The sequence below is a fragment of the Oncorhynchus mykiss genome, chromosome 30 (assembly GCF_057628025.1).
Source record: "Oncorhynchus mykiss isolate SJ-2025 chromosome 30, ASM5762802v1, whole genome shotgun sequence".
Lineage (NCBI taxonomy): Eukaryota > Metazoa > Chordata > Actinopteri > Salmoniformes > Salmonidae > Oncorhynchus > Oncorhynchus mykiss.
The window spans coordinates 34,955,768-34,974,893 of record NC_143051.1 but is presented as its reverse complement, the minus strand read 5'-3'; the positions used below and the strand labels follow the sequence as shown (position 1 = coordinate 34,974,893).

At 44.9% G+C, this 19,126-nt stretch overlaps 1 protein-coding gene across 10 annotated transcripts in view; it reads right to left on the bottom strand.

Annotated features, from left to right (window-relative positions):
* LOC110487604 (microtubule-actin cross-linking factor 1) overlaps positions 1-19,126 on the bottom strand; it is a 253,063-nt gene that overhangs the window by 171,163 nt on the left and 62,774 nt on the right. The window contains exon 1 of one of the 10 annotated variants that reach the window (XM_090228132.1): positions 15,791-16,289. The exons of the other annotated variants lie outside the window; for them this stretch is intronic. Within the exon in view, the coding sequence (XP_090084258.1) occupies positions 15,791-15,845 (55 nt within the window). The 5' untranslated portion in view covers positions 15,846-16,289. Of the gene's footprint in view, positions 1-15,790; positions 16,290-19,126 lie in introns of those variants that run through there. 10 annotated transcript variants of the gene reach the window in all.

The window sequence follows — 19,126 nt, the reverse complement described above, 5'->3', positions numbered from 1 at the left end:
TGACAAACACAGAGCAGTTAGACGAGCAAAAAAGGACTCTCAGTTCTCCCGCTTCTAGTAAACTGTAACCAATATGAGCCGCACAACACAAACAGCAACAGGGTCAATTATAAAAAGGGATAAAGAGCTAACAAGAAGCCAATTCATGGCTTTACTGAGTAAACATACAGGTCTACGAATAAAACACTAACAGCAGACACACAGATAGACATAGTGATGGAGGCAGGAGCCGAACACACTCTCCCTCCAGCTTATACAGTACACTTGTTTTCAGACTGGGAGAGGTTAAAATCCCTGGGTCAACCAGGCAGAAGTAATCACAGACAGAGTGGGAAGTCTGCATCATTAGAGCATTGTTAAAAATCACACACAGAGCTAATGAAGGCACAGATAGATACTGTAGCCTACAGTTCAGAAAATTGCCTGCCTTGTCGGCAACAAACCTTCCATGACAATAACATGGTCGTTTGCATCATTACTTGAGTGGTCTTGGAATTTTTTTTTCTTTTTAATATCAAAAGAGAGTTTGCCGAACACACTACGGGGATGAGAATAGTGCATGCAACATCCATGGCATCCATCAAAGCAACAGGGAGGCATTTACAAACCAACCCTGCAAGTGATGAGCAGAGTGGGATGAGGGAGTGTGTTTTGACAGAGGTACTAAAAGGCTCTCTCTCTCCCTCCAGTGAGACAGAGGAGGCCCTACGGTGCCATTAGAGAGATTACAGCGGGAGATATGGGCTGCCGATTGAGTGTAATTACAACTCACACAGGAGTCAGGATTGGCCTGAGAGTGGTACCCTAGGAATACTGACCTATGGTCAGTTGAGGTTTGAGGCCCTTACTGGTTAAGGTTAGGATTTGGGGAGGGTAATATGACCCTAGACCTGTGATTGTGACTAACGGCAACTTCAACCTGGTTAGGTGGTGGAGGCTACAGAGAGTATGACAAAGGCTTCGATGCCGATTCCAGTTCATGTCAAAATGAATTTCACCTCGGAGAACGCTCTCCTACTCATTGAGCGTGGAAAACGAGAGTATACTTGTACAAACTCAGGAAGTTCACAGAAATTCAGCCCCTGAATAAATTGATTTCTTGACCTGTTGACAGACAGAGCCACCATGCGAGTGAAAATGAGGAACGACAAGAGGAGAGGAAATGGAGGTGAAGATAAAGGAGGAAAGGGCATGAGGACATGAACATTGCTTTGAAGTGCGTGATGATAAACCAGTGGTGAGACTGGCGTGAGGAACACCCATTGAGTCACTAGGATACAGAATGAGATTAGCCATCTGACATTTACTGTACGAGGCACTACAGTCTGAGAGGCTACATTCCAGTCACACACATCAATACTCCTCGGGCAAGAACTGAGACAGAGAGAGAGAGACAGAAGAGGTGAGTGATAAACACATTTGTTGGCAAGGGCAGAAAGGTAGAGAAAGCGGTCTTGTTTACAGGAAACACCTTTCTAGTTCCACAGTGCTCTCCAGGCAGGCAGCTCTCCAGTGGTGCTTAGCTCAGCCAGGGGAACAAACTCATCAAATAGGCCTCACCTGGAGGTCAAACCAGCAGGAATACCCAGGTCATGTTCATTAAGGCACCAACGTTTTAAAAAAACATTGCAACTGAAAATGGGTTGGACAAGCCCAGGAAGTCCCTCTCCCGGTTTGTCTTTTCTGGTCTGTTTGGTGCCTTGGTGAACAGGACCAAGTCTACTGCCCTGCTGCCCATCAACCAGATGGAGACCTCAAGAGGTAGCCAAGTCATAACAGAGTGTGTGAAGGGCCATAACAGGGGCATATCTGACGAGCAGGACCGTGTCAAAATAGGAAAGATCTGACCAGTGCAGCGACATGCCTGACACTGCCTGTCCATACAGGTCAAAAGGTACCTGGGCTGGCGCCAGTGGAGAGACTCTGCCATTAAACCACAGTGTATAAACAAAGACAAGCCAGGCCAACTTCACCTGGGTCGCAGGGTTTTCTGTTAATAAAATAGTTGACCGGAAGAAATCAGTGCATCACCCACCACTTTACAACGTGAGCTGGAGGCAGTGCACATTATGAAAACAGACTGAATGGTTTGAAATACTTCATATTATGAGACACGTGTTACCTTGATTGAAAAGTCGATCAGAGAGAGGTAGGGGCGATTCATAGTCAGCGTGCGAGTTTAAGTTTGGGGAAGCATATCATTGATCCTACCGGTCTGCATGCCAGTTTAGATTTTCATGTGGGCATTTTTTGTGGAACAGTTTCACTTCAATAACACTTTTGTTTCTCAAACTCATTCTCAGGTGGTTAATAATAAAGTTTACATTTAGATGTTCTTATATATATATATATATATATATATATATATATATATATATATATATATATATATATATATATATATATATATATATATATATATATATATATATATATATATATATATATATATATATATATATAAATAAAATGGAACTCAGATTGTCAATGCAGTCGCTGGCCTACAACTTCCCTTGTCAACTACAGTAAAAACACATAAAGCAGACAAATAAAATTAAAAAACGGTTCAAAATTATAGCCTACTGATAAATTCCAGTTCTTTCAACCACATTCATCTCTCTACTCAGCCCGTCTGCCTCACTTTCTATCAGTCTTGACATTAGCTGCTGCTACTGAAGTGCAACATTGTATCAAATCAATCAACTTGAACCCGCCCAAAGCCGTCTCCAGCCAAGTCGGATCATTGTATCAGCTAGCCTATTCTGGGACGTCAGAGGTCCCAGCGCCAGTGAGCTCGGGACAGACAGCGGTTTTTGCGCAAGGGGAAATGGTATTTTATAACGTTTCCACTAGATATGTGGGATCGTCAGATTATATTTTGCTCTTTCACACAGAGACAACTCGCAAAATGATGAAAGAAACCAAAACGTATCTCTCACAAGTATAGCAGGTTGTGACCTCCAAGAATGAGAACGGTAAATGACTGTAGGCCTAATTAGTAATACAATGCATTAACATAAATGAATGTAACCAAATGACGGGGATTAACTTTACATTGACTACTGGTGACATACTGTACGTAATGGAGAATTGATCAAAATAAAACAAAAAAGGGCAAACAATTCATATGAAACAATGAATACAATGAATAATTGTCGGGAGACTGAGTGGATTCTGGAGAGCTGAGCCATACATTCTGGAGAGAGACCGGTCTATCCTCAAGACACATCATCTACACACATATATATTTTAGATGTTTCTCCACCGATAGCCATAACTCAATTATCAGCTAGGCCTTTTGCCACGCCTATAACATAATTCCTCGTGCCATTTCTCTCCTGTCCTATTGATTTTCATGTTAACTTTCGGGGAGAGAAATACACAATCCTAATCATAATTAGAAAGTGAATATCTTTCTCATCAGAAAACAATGCTAAAAATGACATACGACCCATCACACAACTATTGCTTTGAATGTACAGTTGAAGTCAGAAGTTTACAAACACTTATGTTGGAGTAATTAAAACTCATTTTTCAACCACTCCACAAATTTCTTGTTATTAACAAACTATAGTTTTGGCAAGTCGGTGAGGACATCTACTTTGTGCATGACAAGCAATTTTTCTAACAATTGTTTACAGACAGATTATTTCACTTAAAATTCACTGTATCACAATTCCAGTGGGTCAGAAGTTTACATACATTAAAGTTGACTGTGCCTTTAAACAGCTTGGAAAATTCCAGAAAATTATGTCATGGCTTTAGAAGCTTCTGATAGGCTAATTGACATAATTTGAGTCAATTGGAGGTGTACCTGTGGATGTATTTCAAGGCCTACCTTCAAACTCAGTGCCTCTTTGCTTGACATCATGGGAAAATCAAAACGAAATCAGTCAAGACCTTAGAAAAAAAATGTAGACCTCAACAAGTCTAGTTCATCCTCAGGAGCAATTTCCAAACGCCTGAAGGTACCACGTTCATCTGTACAAACAATAGTACGCGAGTATAAACACCATGGAACCATGCAGCTGTCATACCGCTCAGGAAGGGGACGCATTCTGTCTCCTAGAGATGAACGTACTTTGGTGCGAAAAGTGCAAATCAATCCCAGAAAAACAGCAAAGGACATTGTGAAGATGCTGGAGGAAACAGGTACAAAAGTATCTATATCCACAGTAAAAAAAGTCCTATGTCGACATAACCTGAAAGGCCACAGCAAGGAAGAAGCCACTGCTCTAAAACCGCCATAAAAAAGCCACAGTACGGTTTGCAACTGCACACGAGGACAAAGATTGTACTTTTTGGAGAAAAGTCCTCTGGTCTGATGAAACAAAAATAGAACTGTTTGGCCATAATGACCATCATTTTGTTTGGAGGGAAAGGGGGAGGCTTGCAAGCCAAAGAACACCATCCCAACCGTGAAGCATGGGGGTGGCAGCATCATGTTGTGGGGGTGCTTTGCTGCAGCAGGGATGGTGCACTTCACAAAATAGATGGCATCATGAGGTAGGACAATGAATATTGAAGCAACATCTCGACATCAGTCAAGTTAAAGCTTGGTCGCAAATGGTTCTTCCAAATGGACAATGACCCCAAGCATACTTCCAAAGTTGTGACAAAATGGCTTAAGGACAACAAAGTCAAGGTATTGGAGTGGCCATCACAAAGCCATGACCTCAATCCTACAGAAAACTTGTGGGCAGACCTGAAAAGGCTTGTGCGAGCATGGATGCCTACAAACCTTACTCCGTTACACCAGCTCTGTCAGGAGGAATGGGCCAAAATGCATCCAACTTATTGTGGGAAGCTTGTGGAAGGCTACCCAAAACATTTGACCCAAGTTCAACAATTTAAAGGCAATGCTACCAAATACTAATTGAGCGTATGTAAACTTCTGACCCACTGGGAATGTGATGAAAGAAATAAAAGCTGAAATAAATAACTACTATTATTCTGACATTTCACATTCTTAAAATAAAGTTGCGATCCTAACTGACAGGGATTTTTTTTTAAACTAGAATTAAAATGTCAGGAATTGTGAAAAACTGAGTTTAAATGTACTTGGCTAAGGTGTATGTATGTAAACTTCAACTTCAACTGTAAGTATTCAGACCCTTTCCTCAGTACTTTGTTGAAGCACCTTTTGCAGCGATTATAGCCTAGAGTCTTCTTGGGTATGACGCTACAAGCTTGGCACACCTGTATTTGGGGAGTTAATCCCATTCTTCTCTGCAGATCCTCTCAAGCTGTCAGGTTGGATGGTTACTGTCTGGTTACTCAACCATTAAGCAGCTTTCTTCAGAAAACTGGCTCTCAACTTAACTGTTCCTTTCAGTTTGGGTTCCCACCGTTCCCTTTGTGTGGCCTACCACTTCGCAGCTGAGCCGTGCTCCTTGACATTACCACTTCCCAATAACAGCACTTGCAGTTGACCAGGGCAGCTTAGACAAACTAACTTGTTGGAAAGGTGGCATCCATCGACGGTGCCACGTTGAATGTCATGGAGGTCTTCAGTATTTTTGTATTTAATTGTATCTTTATTTAACCAGGCAAGTCAGTTAAGAACAAATTCTTGACAGTGATGGCCTACACCGGACAAACCCGGATGACGCCCTAAGGGACTCCCAATCATGGCCGGTGTAGGCCGTCATTGTAAATAAGAATTTGTTCATAACTGACTTGCCTGGTTAAATAAAAAGAATACAAATTCTTAAGCGCTCACTTTTGTATATATACACACACTATGTGTCTGGTAAATTTCTCAAATGGCCGGTAAATTAATATATTCCCGGTGACGTTGTCTGGCGTCACATTTTCCTAGCGGAAACCCTGCTGGGTCGTGTTACCTGGGTCGTCCACTAGCACCGACTTTTCTGGAAACTTCTTCATTGAGGAAAAATGTACTCACTACGATTGTGATGTGGTTGTCTCACCCAGCTATGTTAAGATGAATGCACAGAGAGTCTGCTAAATGTGTTCATTAGGGCACAGCAACACAGTTTAAAACATGTTGCAATGTAAAAGGAAAACAAGTGTTGACTTGACAAGTTACAGACAGTACCGTTCACCCCGTTTTGTGACGACTGAACAACCCTGGGATATAACCAAGCTGCCCTCGGTTGACCGGACTCTTTAACACTCCTCCATTCATTCCTATGGTGCAGTTTAAAACAGTGTGTGGCACTGACACCGGTGACTGCGTCAGAGGAGAAGCTGAGGCACCCAGGCGATGGTATAGCTCAGGCTCAGACTCTGACCAAGTACATTTTCTCAGCAGTTCTCACACAGCAGCAGAACCTCCAACTCACTGCTGCCTCCTGCAGTAGCACCGTCACTGACCACAGAAAGGAGGGAAAGGGAGGGGATGGTTTATCATCATGAGATGGCACAGAGAAGGCCTCTATGGATGGTGGGAATGGGGGGAGGAGACCGAAAGAGAGAGAGATTTATAACCTCGTGAGAACAGAGGGAGCTGTCAGCCCCTTATCCAAACCCCTTTGGCTTTAGAACCCTTACTTAAATCACAGGTTAATGAGCAGAGAGGGGAATAGAGAGAGAGAGCACGAGACAGACAGACGACAGAGAGGGCAAGCTGACAGAGTGCAAGAGAGAGAGAGCGCGCGAGAAAGAGTGCGAGAGAGAGAGCGAGAAAGAGCGAGCGAGGCGAGAAAGAGCGAGAGCGCGAGCCGCGACAGAGAGCACAGGCCGCGACAGAGAGCACGAGCCGACGACAGAGAGCGCGCGAGCCGACGACAGAGAGCGCGCGAGCCGACGACAGAGAGCGCGCGAGCCGACGACAGAGAGCGCGCGAGCCGACGACAGAGAGCGCGCGAGCCGACGACAGAGAGCGCGCGAGCCGACGACAGAGAGCGCGAGCCGACGACAGAACAATACATAGGGTAGGAGGTGATTAAGAGGGTATAAGGGGTGTGTGAGAGTGAAAGAGGGAGAAATAAACAGAATTGAGGGTCGTGAGAAGAAAAAAGCGGGAGCGAGAAAACATTTAGGTCAGAGGAAGAGGTTGGGAAAAGACCAGGCCGAGAAAAAAGGGAATAAAAGAAAAAAAAGAGAGGAATGTGAAGAGTACACAAAAATACAGGGTGACGGGGCCTCCCGGGTGGCGCAGTGGTTAAGGGCGCTGTACTGCAGCGCCAGCTGTGCCATCAGAGTCCCTGGGTTCGCGCCCAGGCTCTGTCGTAACCGGCCGCGACCGGGAGGTCCGTGGGGCGACGCACAATTGGCCTAGCGTCGCCCGGGTTAGGGAGGGCTTGGTCGGTAGGGGTGTCCTTGTCTCGTCGCGCACCAGTGACTCCTGTGGCGGGCTGGGCGCAGTGTACGCTAACCAAGGTGTCCAGGTGCACGGTGTTTCCTCTGGCGCATTGGTGCGGCTGGCTTCCGGGTTGGATGTGCGCTGTGTTAAAGAAGCAGTGCGGCTTGGTTGGTTGTGTATCGGAGGATGCATGACTTTCAACCTTTGTCTCTCCCGAGCCCGTACGGGAGTTGTAGCAATGAGACAAGATAGTACAACAATTGGATACCACGAAATTGGGGAGAAAAAGGGGTAAAATTCAAAAAAAAAAATACAAAAAATAAAATACTTGATATCTTCAATTACACCACTGCCACTAGTCAGACACTTGACCCGACCTCATAAAAAGTTGTAATTATTATGGCCTAGCTGGGCCTCAGAGGCGTCTACTACAATGCCTGCTGAGAGATGGGTGTCCATGGCACAATGGCGTTCGTGGTAATGTTCACTCTATCGGTTGATTTAGGATCAGCTGAGTTTTGCCCATTGAGTTTAGCGGCAAAACTGGTCCTAGTCCTGTTGTTAGGAGGTATAGAGTGGGCAAAATGGACAATTGCCAGGATTCAGTGACTCTCACACTAGGACTGAGTTGTTTCATAAGAGCAAAGGTCACTTGCGTTGTTTACCACCAAAGTGTGTGTGTGTGTGTGTGTGTGTGTGTGTGTGTGTGTCTCTCTCAAAGTAAGACCATACCGGCCCAGATAATGGAATTCAGAGTATTTGCTAGTTAGTTCACATTATTAGGGAACTAGCCAGTGCTCATCCCAGACCTGTGTTATGGTGTGTGAGAGAGTCAGAGGGCATTGTATTGTGTGTGCTCAGTGTAGTCGCAGTCACTCAGTCACGCCAAATGCAGAGCGATGGGAAAGGACCACCATGAGTGACCATCCAACTGGGGGACAGGGGAAGAATGTCCATGTGTCAAGTAGAGTGTGGAAGTCTTACAATATTTTATGCATGTGGGCACACTAATGAACGCTTGTATTTGCACACGTGAGAGAGTACCTACCATCAATAACCATGGGCGTGCTGTGTTTCCATGTGTCAATTCCCATGTGCAGTAGGCTATATGTGCACGCGTCCGTGAGTTCTCCCACAACCTCCAATGACCCTGCGTTGCCTTTCCGCCACGGTCCTTTTCACCGGCTTCACACACCAAAACACCAGCCAACCAGTTTCCCCTAAGTGACTGAACTTCCCATTGGCTAAGTGACGGAACAGAAGACAAACGGATGTGCCGGGGTGGTCTTGGAAGAGAGAAGGAAAGAGAAAGAGGAGTGGAGAGGCAGATCAAGAATGAAGAACGGGTTTCTGTCCGGCACGGTAATGTGGAAAATGATCAATCGCCGTGTTAATTACCGCGCTCAGTCGGGTTCGTTAAGGAGAGGTAATCCCGTTTTAACGAGCTTTGTTGACGCACATTGAGGGGTTTAGTTCTGAACCGGCTAGAAAGGTACTGGACCCGGTAGGGCTGGGTTTCCTTTGAAGAACACCGCTGGTATGGAGAGAGCTAACAACGTAGGACAGGAGAGAGGGAGGAGAGGGCAAGGTGTGGAGTAGATTGAGAAACATGGAGAGATGGTGGACAAAGATAACTAAACAGTTGAGGACAAGAGAGAGAGAGAGAGAGAGAGAGAGAGAGAGAGAGAGAGAGAGAGAGAGAGAGAGAGAGAGAGAGAGTGAGAGAGAGAGAGAAAAAAAAAGACAAAACCAGGGAAGACAGACAGAGAGATGCTGACCTAAGAGTAAATGACAGATGTTCTGGAAAAACAGAGATGAGTACAGAAAGAGGGAAAGAGTGTTAATGGTGCCTGAGAGTTTTCGTGCCACTCTGTATTAGTGTCGCTGTTTCCTATTGATCGCTGGCTCAGTACACAGCGTCCTCATTGGCCACAATGCCTTATGTCAGGTCAACAAAGCACCTTTGAGGCCCAGATCAAATACTGGGAGCGAGGGACAGAGTGTGACTGGAGGAGGAGGAGGGAGGGTGTGAGAAAGGAAAAAAAGGGAGCGTAACAGAGAGAGAGAGAGAGAGAGAGAGAGAGAGAGAGAGAGAGAGAGGTTTGGGGCCAGGGGGAAGAGGAGAGAAACAATCAGGAGGCCCCTCCATCCTATGGCCTGATAATAAGTGGGCTTTGATTCTGCCGCCTCACTCAAAGCAAATATACAAGCCTGCACGCAAAAACACACGCACTAGATACACAAACACACAACGACCAACAGATATACAGTACCATTCTATAGTTTGGACACCTACTCAACCCAGGGTTTTTCTTTCATTTTACTATTTTCTACATTGTAGAATAACTATGAAATAACACATATGGAATCATGTAGTAACCCCCCCCCAATGTTGGACACAAACATTATGTTGTCACCCAGAGTCACATTTATTTTACAAGCTAGAGCACCCAATATTTCACATACTGCAGATTTTTTTAAAAAGGACCAAAGAGTTTTGACTGCTTCGCGCTTTGAATTTTTTGGCATGGGAAAAAATATATATTGTGACACTGGTATCGTCACAGCCTTGGTGTGTGTGTGTTTCTTAACTGTAGCTGCGTCAGCATGGACAGAATGATGTGTTGTCCTTCAGGTCGATAAAACAAAGTGAATAGGATTCGGGATGGCATTGAACCAGACTGCATTCAACTGCACCAAATCGCATTAAACGGAACTACATTCAGTAGACTAACTGGGCGTTTGATTCAGATAAACAGAAAAAAAGGAGGAAACAAAACCGAACCAGAATAGAAAAGACATCAAGTTACATCGACCTACCCTGGACAACGCTAAAAATCAAACAAGATCGTGTAAACTATAGATTTAAAACTCATTTGAAAATGAATCCCATCGACAAGACGTATACTGAACTACAGGAGAACATAGACAATGAACAAAACCAAAAATTAACTAAAAACAAATCATGTCCATACTGAACAGGCCATATTGAATTACAGTAGAGCGCATTGACAGGAACAACAATGAACAAACGTGAAACTACTGTAAGAAGAGGAAGACGGGCTCAGGAGGATGTTGACACTGGGGGAAGGTTGAACGATAGAGTGAAAACAGGAAAAAGGAGAGCAGTCGGAGCCAGCTGGGAGGGATTACACGACATTGCGTCGTGTCGCCGAGGCGAGGCCATGAGGAGAGACTGGGGGAACAGGATCAAGGTGTTAAGGCGAGACTCTCCTTGTTCACTTCCTCTTCCCGCTCTCCATTCATCCTTCAACCGCTTCTCCAGACTCCTCCCTTTCCTCCAAAAGCTCTTCCTGTGACCCATTCCGTGCTCGCCCTCCACAAACCTTTTATTTCTTCCCTGTGTTTCTCTTCTACTAATCTTCTCCTCCCACTGCTCCCCTCCTTTTCCCTGTCTCTTTCTTCATGTCCCCTGCTCAACTCGCGTCTCTCTTCTCTCTCGCCCACACCCTTAAGGTCGTTGCCACACTGTCTGGTAGAGCGCACAACAGATCTTACCACTGCACTCGCACACGGCCCATCATTAACACGCACTCCGGGTTCTGTGTGGTTACAGAGCAGAGGGAGGACCAGAGTTAGAAACCGAGAGCGAGAGAAGGAGAGAGGTGAAAAATCGTTGAGCACAGAAAGTACTGAATGGAATAAGTCGAGTTCTAGCCGTGTCATACACTAAAGCAGCAGTGAGATCGTTTCAGAGTTAAACAGGGGAGAAAGATCTTCCAGTGTTACACATTGGGAATCTATCCGGCTAAGCTACCAATTGGCAGGTTAGTGTTTCTCATCACGAATCTTGTTCTGGAGTCACTAGCTGGAACAGCCAAAGTCATAAAATCCCATTTAAAACCTAACCACGCTGCTAATGCCTAACGCTAACCCTAAATTAAGACCAACTTGTTTCCCCCCTCATAAATTGACAATAAAGCCCATTTTCACTTTGCAGCTGGCCTATCTTAGTGGAAAATCACTCAGTTTCGCCTCTAGGACAAGACTCACGACATAAAACGTCAACCTGTTACCAGTTGCTGACAAAGCGAACAGATGATCAACACCTTCACAGTACACACTCTACGTGTAAAAATACAAATGAACAGAGCGACTCAAAACGTCAATACAATACGACCACACACACACACACACACACGTTTTTGCAGGGGGGGGGTAGCTGCTGGGGTTACCCTCTCGTTGCCTTCTGGCTCTTCAAAGACGGACCTAAAAAAAAAAAAAAAATCGGCCTGTAGCAACATCATGTCACAACAGTGGGTCATTACTGCTGTACTGAGAGAACGCAGGAGGGCACACGCTCAGACCAACGCCCGTGGGCTCGCAGTGCACAGACAGGCACACGCAAACCCGACGGCACTTCCGCCTTCTCGGATTCTGCGTCTGCGTAGAGGCGGAACTAACAGGAACCGCCTGTCAGGCCTGATGCCCTCACCACTACCATCTGTCGTTTCTGCCCGTCCATCTCTCTTCTAACTTGATTCAGCCCCAGTAAAAAGGACATCACGGGTACGAAAGGCTCGGTGTACGTGTAACAGCCAGTGTGTGTGCGTACAGGTAGAGTCTTTTGAGAATGGTGTCAAAAGTGGGATCCGTGATTTGATGTGTCGTTGCGTAGCTTGACTGAAGGGAGTAGGGACGGTGAGAGATCAGAAGGGGTTGTCCTGATCTAGACACATATAGATCAGGTCAGGTCCTGACTGACATCAGAGCAGCTGCATTGGATACTGCTCACAGATGTAGGACACAAAGTAGCCACACAACTGGTCCAAGATCAGGGTTGGTTGTTCATTTGTTTAGCTCATAGTGGTTATTGTTGAGGCTGGGTTTAGGGGGAAGCTGATCCTGAATCAGTGACTGAGGAAAGTAAACAGAATCGATGGCTGAGTGTCCTCGCCTGACTTAAGGTTAAAGCCTTGCTATTGAAACTCAATTCCATGTTCACTTCACACACAAACACCTCCCAGAGATGTATGGAACATCAAAATGTCGCTTTGCAGCTGAGGAAAACAACTTGGTCGCCCAACACAGGCTTGAAGCAATAGTGCTAGGAAGAGTGTAATCTGTACCAGGGATTGAGGTATTAACAGGTGATAGGGAAGTCATTATTGAGTTTAAGGAGTCAGTTTAATAAGGTTTAGCGATGGGGGTGGTTTTAGAGAGGTCTTTAGGTTTTATAGTTGTCGTCAGACCCAACGATGTGAGCTTGAAATGGCCATGGAACTCGCCCAGACTGTCAGCAGATTTCAGAGCTAATTTCAGAGGGGAATTGCTTGCGTCTTGTCAGAAATACGCAGTCTATTCGAGGATAACATGGACTGGCTTTGGGTGGAGTGAAGCGTTCGAGTAAGTGACGCTGTGAGGAACGTGCCTGTATTTGTGAATGTGTGTGTTCGGGCTTGTGTAAGTTGGCTTGTGTAATAGCGTCTGTCTGTGCGGTGGATCGATGGAGCTAAAATCAGGGTTAGTGGATTACAGGACAACAAGTCAAGACCAAGTGGCCACACAGACAAACACGCACAAGACTGTGTGCAATCCACACCCACAAGACTGTATGCAACCCACACGCACACAATCACCTCCCAGCTGTCCCACCCCATCTCACAGGTGGATCCACTGGGAACACCACCCAAACCACACAATTATCTTCACTCCACACACACAAACACGGTTATGAGAGCACAAAAGCCTCAATAGTATCCTCATATGGCAAAACAAGTTTGTAAGAACCCATGACCATCACAGAAACCAATAGAACTAAATAAAAACACATTTTATGTTAGAACTGATACAAAAACAACCTTGTGATTGGATTAGAGACCAAACAAGGCACTTTTGACCTTGCTGCTTATTTTAGTCCTGGTCCTTGTATAAACCAACTGCTGGGTCGAGACAATGCCCTCCTGTGTCCGATTCCAAACGGGGTACAGAAAGCACCACTCCGTCTCCTCCATTTGTCAAACACACCAGGGGTGGTGTCGTATGCAGAGCACCCGGCACAAATGGCTGCCCCATGATCCAGGACTGAATTACACTGGGTGAAATAGTGCCCGCACCATTTTAAATGAACATTTATAAAATAAAAAGGACTTCCCCATCTCCAGACAGAAAAAGCTGACAAGGGAAAGATGAAGACACACACACACAAGTGATTCAAAGCTGGGAGCTCTCAGCAGCTGTATGAGATTGTCTATCTGTTCAACACGACACATCAGTACGTTTACATGCACACTAATCGTTTGGTGTTAAAGGGATTAAAAATACCGGATTTTCCTCAGCAATCTTTCGAATTATTAGGACATGGTAAACGCCTCAACTCCGAGTTACAAACTCTGATCCTCAGATGTGCTAGCACAAGCAGCGCGAGCGGGAAAAACTGAAAGTATGCATCTGAGAATTAGCTTTCATACAAACTTTGTAAAGTTTTCAGAATCAAATATGCTTCACAAAAAATAACTGTCGCCGTGGTAAAAGGTTTTATTTTCATTGCCGATTGTCTGCACTTGTAAAACAGGATAATTAGGGAAATCGTTCTTCTGGCAATACATGAAAACGTTCAAATCTAACTATTATATTAATCTGGCTATTCACAATAATCCTATTGTGTACATGTAATTGCACTCAATGACAAGAGAACCCGACAACGGCATCCTATGTACTGTAAATGTTTTAAAAACAAAAGCTTGAAAACAGACAAAAGCGTACAATATCTTATCGAATGATTGAAGTCACAAACAGTGAACACCGATGAACACAACCTGTGGTACACTTTCAGAAACACTTAGGCCTATACACTGCATATGTACCTACAAGCACACAGCCAGCCCAGGTCTGCAAGGGCAGTTTGCTGTCATGTGGACAAAGCGAGCAGGACACGAGAGAGCGAACAGCAGATAAGCAAGCGCAGCTACTCCCCTTAAACAAATCATGACCAAACACTGGAGCAGACGCCTGAATACATTCAACTCACATCTCTCACACAACTATTCACTCAGCCATTTGTTCCCTATGACAGCTGATACTCCACAAACCGTGGACTTGGGAGCCTCGTGTTGGGGATTAACGTTACGTTGAGCTAACAGGTTCATCTTTTTCAAGCAACAACGCAGGACAGCCATGTGGCATAGTTAACTGCGTACTTATGTTGAGTATTTCTGTACAGAATAAATTCTGATTTAGTCTAACTGATTTAGTCTTTCTACACCTGTCCTAACATCAACCTTTAAGAGCTACAGATGTAGGATCTTCATTTGAGCCAGTTTGCTACAGCAGCAAAATAATCCTACAGCAACAGGAAATGTGAATTATGTGGATTATAATGAAATTGACATTTCTGTCGGGGTTGATACATTTTTCTTTAGAGCAAAACAAGTCTGAAATTTCAAAGTGTAAAATTAAACTTTAGAAGCCTTTTTAAAACTCAAATACACCTCAAGTCTGCATTTCCTGCGGCGCATGACAATTCTCAGCAACAAAAAGAGAATTAAGATCCTACATCTAAACAGAACTGGTCCGGGTCCAGCAATGAAGAAAATGAAGTGAAAACAACAAGCAGGTGCACAGCGGGTGCAATGTAGGGGGGGAAAAAAATGGGGGAAGGGACTCCGCTTTCATTTGGATTAAGCCTCGAAACTGACAACTCAAAAGTCCACTTAAGGCTAGCAAAGTGTGACGACAAAAATACTTGTGAAGCTTGGAGTCGACGTTACCTTTTGGGCAGAACAGACACAGAGCTAGGATCAAGTTACCTAAATCTAAATCCTAACCTTAACCATGAATGGAAAATGCATAAATTATCTTAGATCAGTGTTTGTTTGAGCACTTCAACCTACTCCCTTCAGGGACAGTTGCATGTCAGGGGCTAGGCTAGGCTGTGCTAGCTACTATGACAGCTGCAGCTGAGACAAAGCATCTCTGTCTCTTGCCGTGTCACCAGACACACGGAAACAAGCAAGTGTCACTCAGTTTGTGGGCAACTTCAACTTAACACACTTAGGGGGACAGTTGGCATTGGGCTGGGTTGGGCTAGGGAAGGATATATATATGCTAGCTACAATGACAGCTGGGGCAAAGCATTCCTGCTTCTTGCTGTGTCACCAGACACCGCTTCTACTGTAGCATCCACATGGAACAAGTGTTACTCAGAGAGGACAAAGGAGAGTCACAGAGTAGCCTAACCATGTGGGAAATGAGCATCTTATGCTAATTAAGCCATTGACTGAACCAACCACTCAGCTGGCCCCCAGAAAACACTCTTTAGTACTGTGATGTCAACTTCAACCCAAAACTAGGTACACAAAAGAGGTTGAGTACAGAAACCAAGGACTGCATGTTACCCTTCATTCATGCGTTGCCCTCTCAGTAAAAATATCCGCTCATCATTTTCTTTATACCCCAGGTAACTTTGATCAATCAATCAAGACAAACCAAGCGAGAAATGTACAGTTTCCTGTTCTACGATTGGTCGTAACAGATAAAATGATTCACAAGGGCACCGACCTTTCTTCTCATTGAGATCCTGGAGAAACTGCCTGTAAGCAGCTGTGGAGTTCATCACGCTCTCAGGGAAACAGAGAAAATGAAAGAGCGAAAAGGACAAAAGAGGAAGAGAAGAATAAGGGGAAAGAGGGAAGTGGGGAGGAAAGGGGAAAGGAGAGGTACAGACAGGGGGGAAAAACACTACGGTAAACAGAAGCAGTGGGAGATAAAGGGTGAGAAAGGAGAGGGCATAAAGAGAGAGAAAGAGCGAAGGAGAGAAAGAAAGTGGGAGGCTGTAGTTGATCTGGAGGCTCAGAAGATTCCTGGCTGTGAGGGAAGACCCATCCTTAAAATGTGTAAGGTAATCGCAGATCTCTTGCTCTCCTCTTCCCTGACTTTTTGAAAACGGTGTGTGTGCCAGCCGGCAGCCGCGGTAGCTCTGAGTGAAGCAGTATGTTTAAAGCTGGACTTTGACCACAAGACAGGTGATGTCACTGCCAGAGCATGTTTCACTTATTGCATCGGATGGAATGTGTGTGTGGGGTGTGTGTGTATTTAAAAAGGGGGAGAGGGGGAAAAAAAGGAGTGTGCTTTTATTACTCAGCGTTCAGCTGTTCATATTCAAACATTTACATTACATGACCAAAAGTATGTGGACACCTGCTCGAACATCTCATTCAGAAATCGTCCGCCTTAATATGGAGATGGTCCCCCCTTTGCTGCTATAACAGTTGAGGTCAGGGCTCTGTGCAGGCAGGTGAAGGTCTTCCACGCTGATCTCGACAAACCATTTCTGTATGGACCTCGCTTTATTCACAGGGGCATTGTCATGCTGAAACAGGAAAGGGCCTTCCCCAAACTGTTAGCACAAACTTGGAAGCACAGAATTGTCTACAATGTCATTGTATGCTGTTGCGTTAAGATGTCCCTTCACTGGAACTAAGGGGCCTAGCCCGAACAAGGAAAAATGGGCCGCAGACCATTATTCATCCTCCACCAAACTTTACAGTTAGCACTATGTATTGGGGCAGGTAGAGTTCTCCTGGCATCCGCCAAACCCAAATTTGTCCGTCGGACTTCCAGAATTGTGAAGCGTGATTCATCAAAGGTTGCTGGATCGAATCCCCAAGCTGACAAGGTAAAAATATGTCATTCTGCCCCTGAACAAGGCAGTTAACCCACTGTTCCCCGGTAGGTCGTCATTGTAAATAAGAATTTGTTCTTAACCGACTTGCCTAGTTAAATAAAAGGTTAAAAAAGAAACTCAAAGAACGCATTTCCACTGCTCCATATTCCAATGGCAGTGAGCTTTACACCACTCCAGCCAACGCTTGGCATTGCGCATGGTGATCTTAGGCTTGTGTGCGGCTGGCCATGGAAACCCATTTAAAGTTGGAAAGGTGGCATCCTATGATGGTGCCATGTTGAGAGTCACTGAGCTCTTCAGTAAGGCCATTCTACTGACAATGTTGGTCCCAAAAATATTTTTCACCTTTATTTAACCAGGTAGGCTAGTTGAGAACAAGTTCTCATTTACAACTGAGACCTGGCCAAGATAAAGCAAAGCAGTGCGACACAAACAGAGTTACACATGGGATAAACAAAACATACAGTCAATAACACAATAGAAAAGTCTATATACAGTGTGTGCAAATGTAGTAAGATTAGGGAGTTAAGGCAATAGTGGCAAAATAATGACAAAATAATTGGCTGTGCGCTCAATTTTATACACCTGTCAGAAACGGGTATGGCTGAAATAGCCAAATCCACTCATTTGAAGGGGTGTCCACATACTTGTGTGTGAGCCAGTGAGAGAGAGATTAAGGGAAAGAAAGCGCTCTCTTCAAACTAGTGTGCAAGCCTGTATGTATTTATTGACTAGCTGTTTGCCCCTGATGTTTGTGATTGAGTGGGATTACATTCCCACAGTGATTTGTGTGACTCCCTCCGCCAGCCCCTTGACTTTCAGCTGGCTGGGTCAACATACTGGAGCAGATTACTAAGGGGGAGGTGAAAACGCGTTCAAAACTAAAACCCTCTCTCTCTCATTCTTTCTGTTTATCTTTCCTTTCTCTTTTTCAGTCATTTCCTTCCATGGAAGCCAACGATTACCCCGTGATGTAGCCTAAAACAGTACAGCATGACGATGGGCAGAGGCCGCTTCTCCAATTAAAAATCGGCAATCACGCTTGCAGGCATTGTCATGGCGATGCTGGCGAGGTAAGCGCATGCGCAGAAACACGTCATCGGGTCTAACAGTCGTTACGCACCGAACTGCGCATGTGCAGGCCATCAAATCAAAGCCACTCCTTCACTATATAGTAGCATTTGACGAAAATTAAAACGTGTCAGTTTGTCACTTTCATGAGGTTTGAGTAACTACTTTAGGTATTGGCTCAAATCTAAATTGTGCCTTTAGATTGTGAAAATCAACAACTAAGGAAGAATTTCTCATTTCTCTCATGGACTTTCCAAACCCCGGCCTGGTCTGCTTGGCAAGCGTTCCCGGGAAGTCTCGCCTCTGGCTTTAGAAACTCTGGTGTGACCCTGTAATCTCAGATACACTACTGATCTACAGTAGGGACTAAACCACTGACTCTCACGGCAACCCATGGGGTGTGTCCTATCGGTGTCAAATGGTTTCCTTTGCTTGTTCCCTTGACCTAAAGATAATTGATGCGTATGAAACGCGCAAACATCCCCATCTTATTTCGCCCAGTCTCACTTACAGATCTTATTTAAGATCAGTGGTCTCGAGGCAAAGACGACGAGGAAAGGAAGCCTTTCATGACAAATTAGTAAACTGCCATTGTACTGCTCTGAACGCTCTCCTTACACAATAACTACTACGGCCTAGATTAGAACAAAGGTGATAAAACGTCTTCTTAAATGTGGGGCTTTTCAGATTTCTACCTCCCCTTAAAACCTCACAGTTCCGGTACAACTCCCAGACGCAAAACCAAAACGCTCGTCCGGGAACACAACAGACGAGTGGTCATCCAAACAAAAGCCTAGCCGACAAAACAAAACCTCGTGTCACCCAAACATTTCCTAACAGTTGGAGAAACACACTTTCTGAAGCTTTGTCACTAAAAACTCCCAGATGGAAATGCCTGTGAGAATGTAAGTCCCACGCATGGATCAGTACCTGCCAGCAATTACCTCTGATTAGCTATTGTGGAGGATAGAGCAGGGCGGTGGTGTTCTCTACCCGTCTGGTGCATATTCCATCTCTCCCTCCCTCCCACACACTGAGCTCTGGCTGAGGTTTATCTAACCTTTACTTAACTAGGCAAGTCAGTTCAGAACAAATTCTTATTTACAATGACGGCCTAGGAACAGTGGGTTAACTGCCTT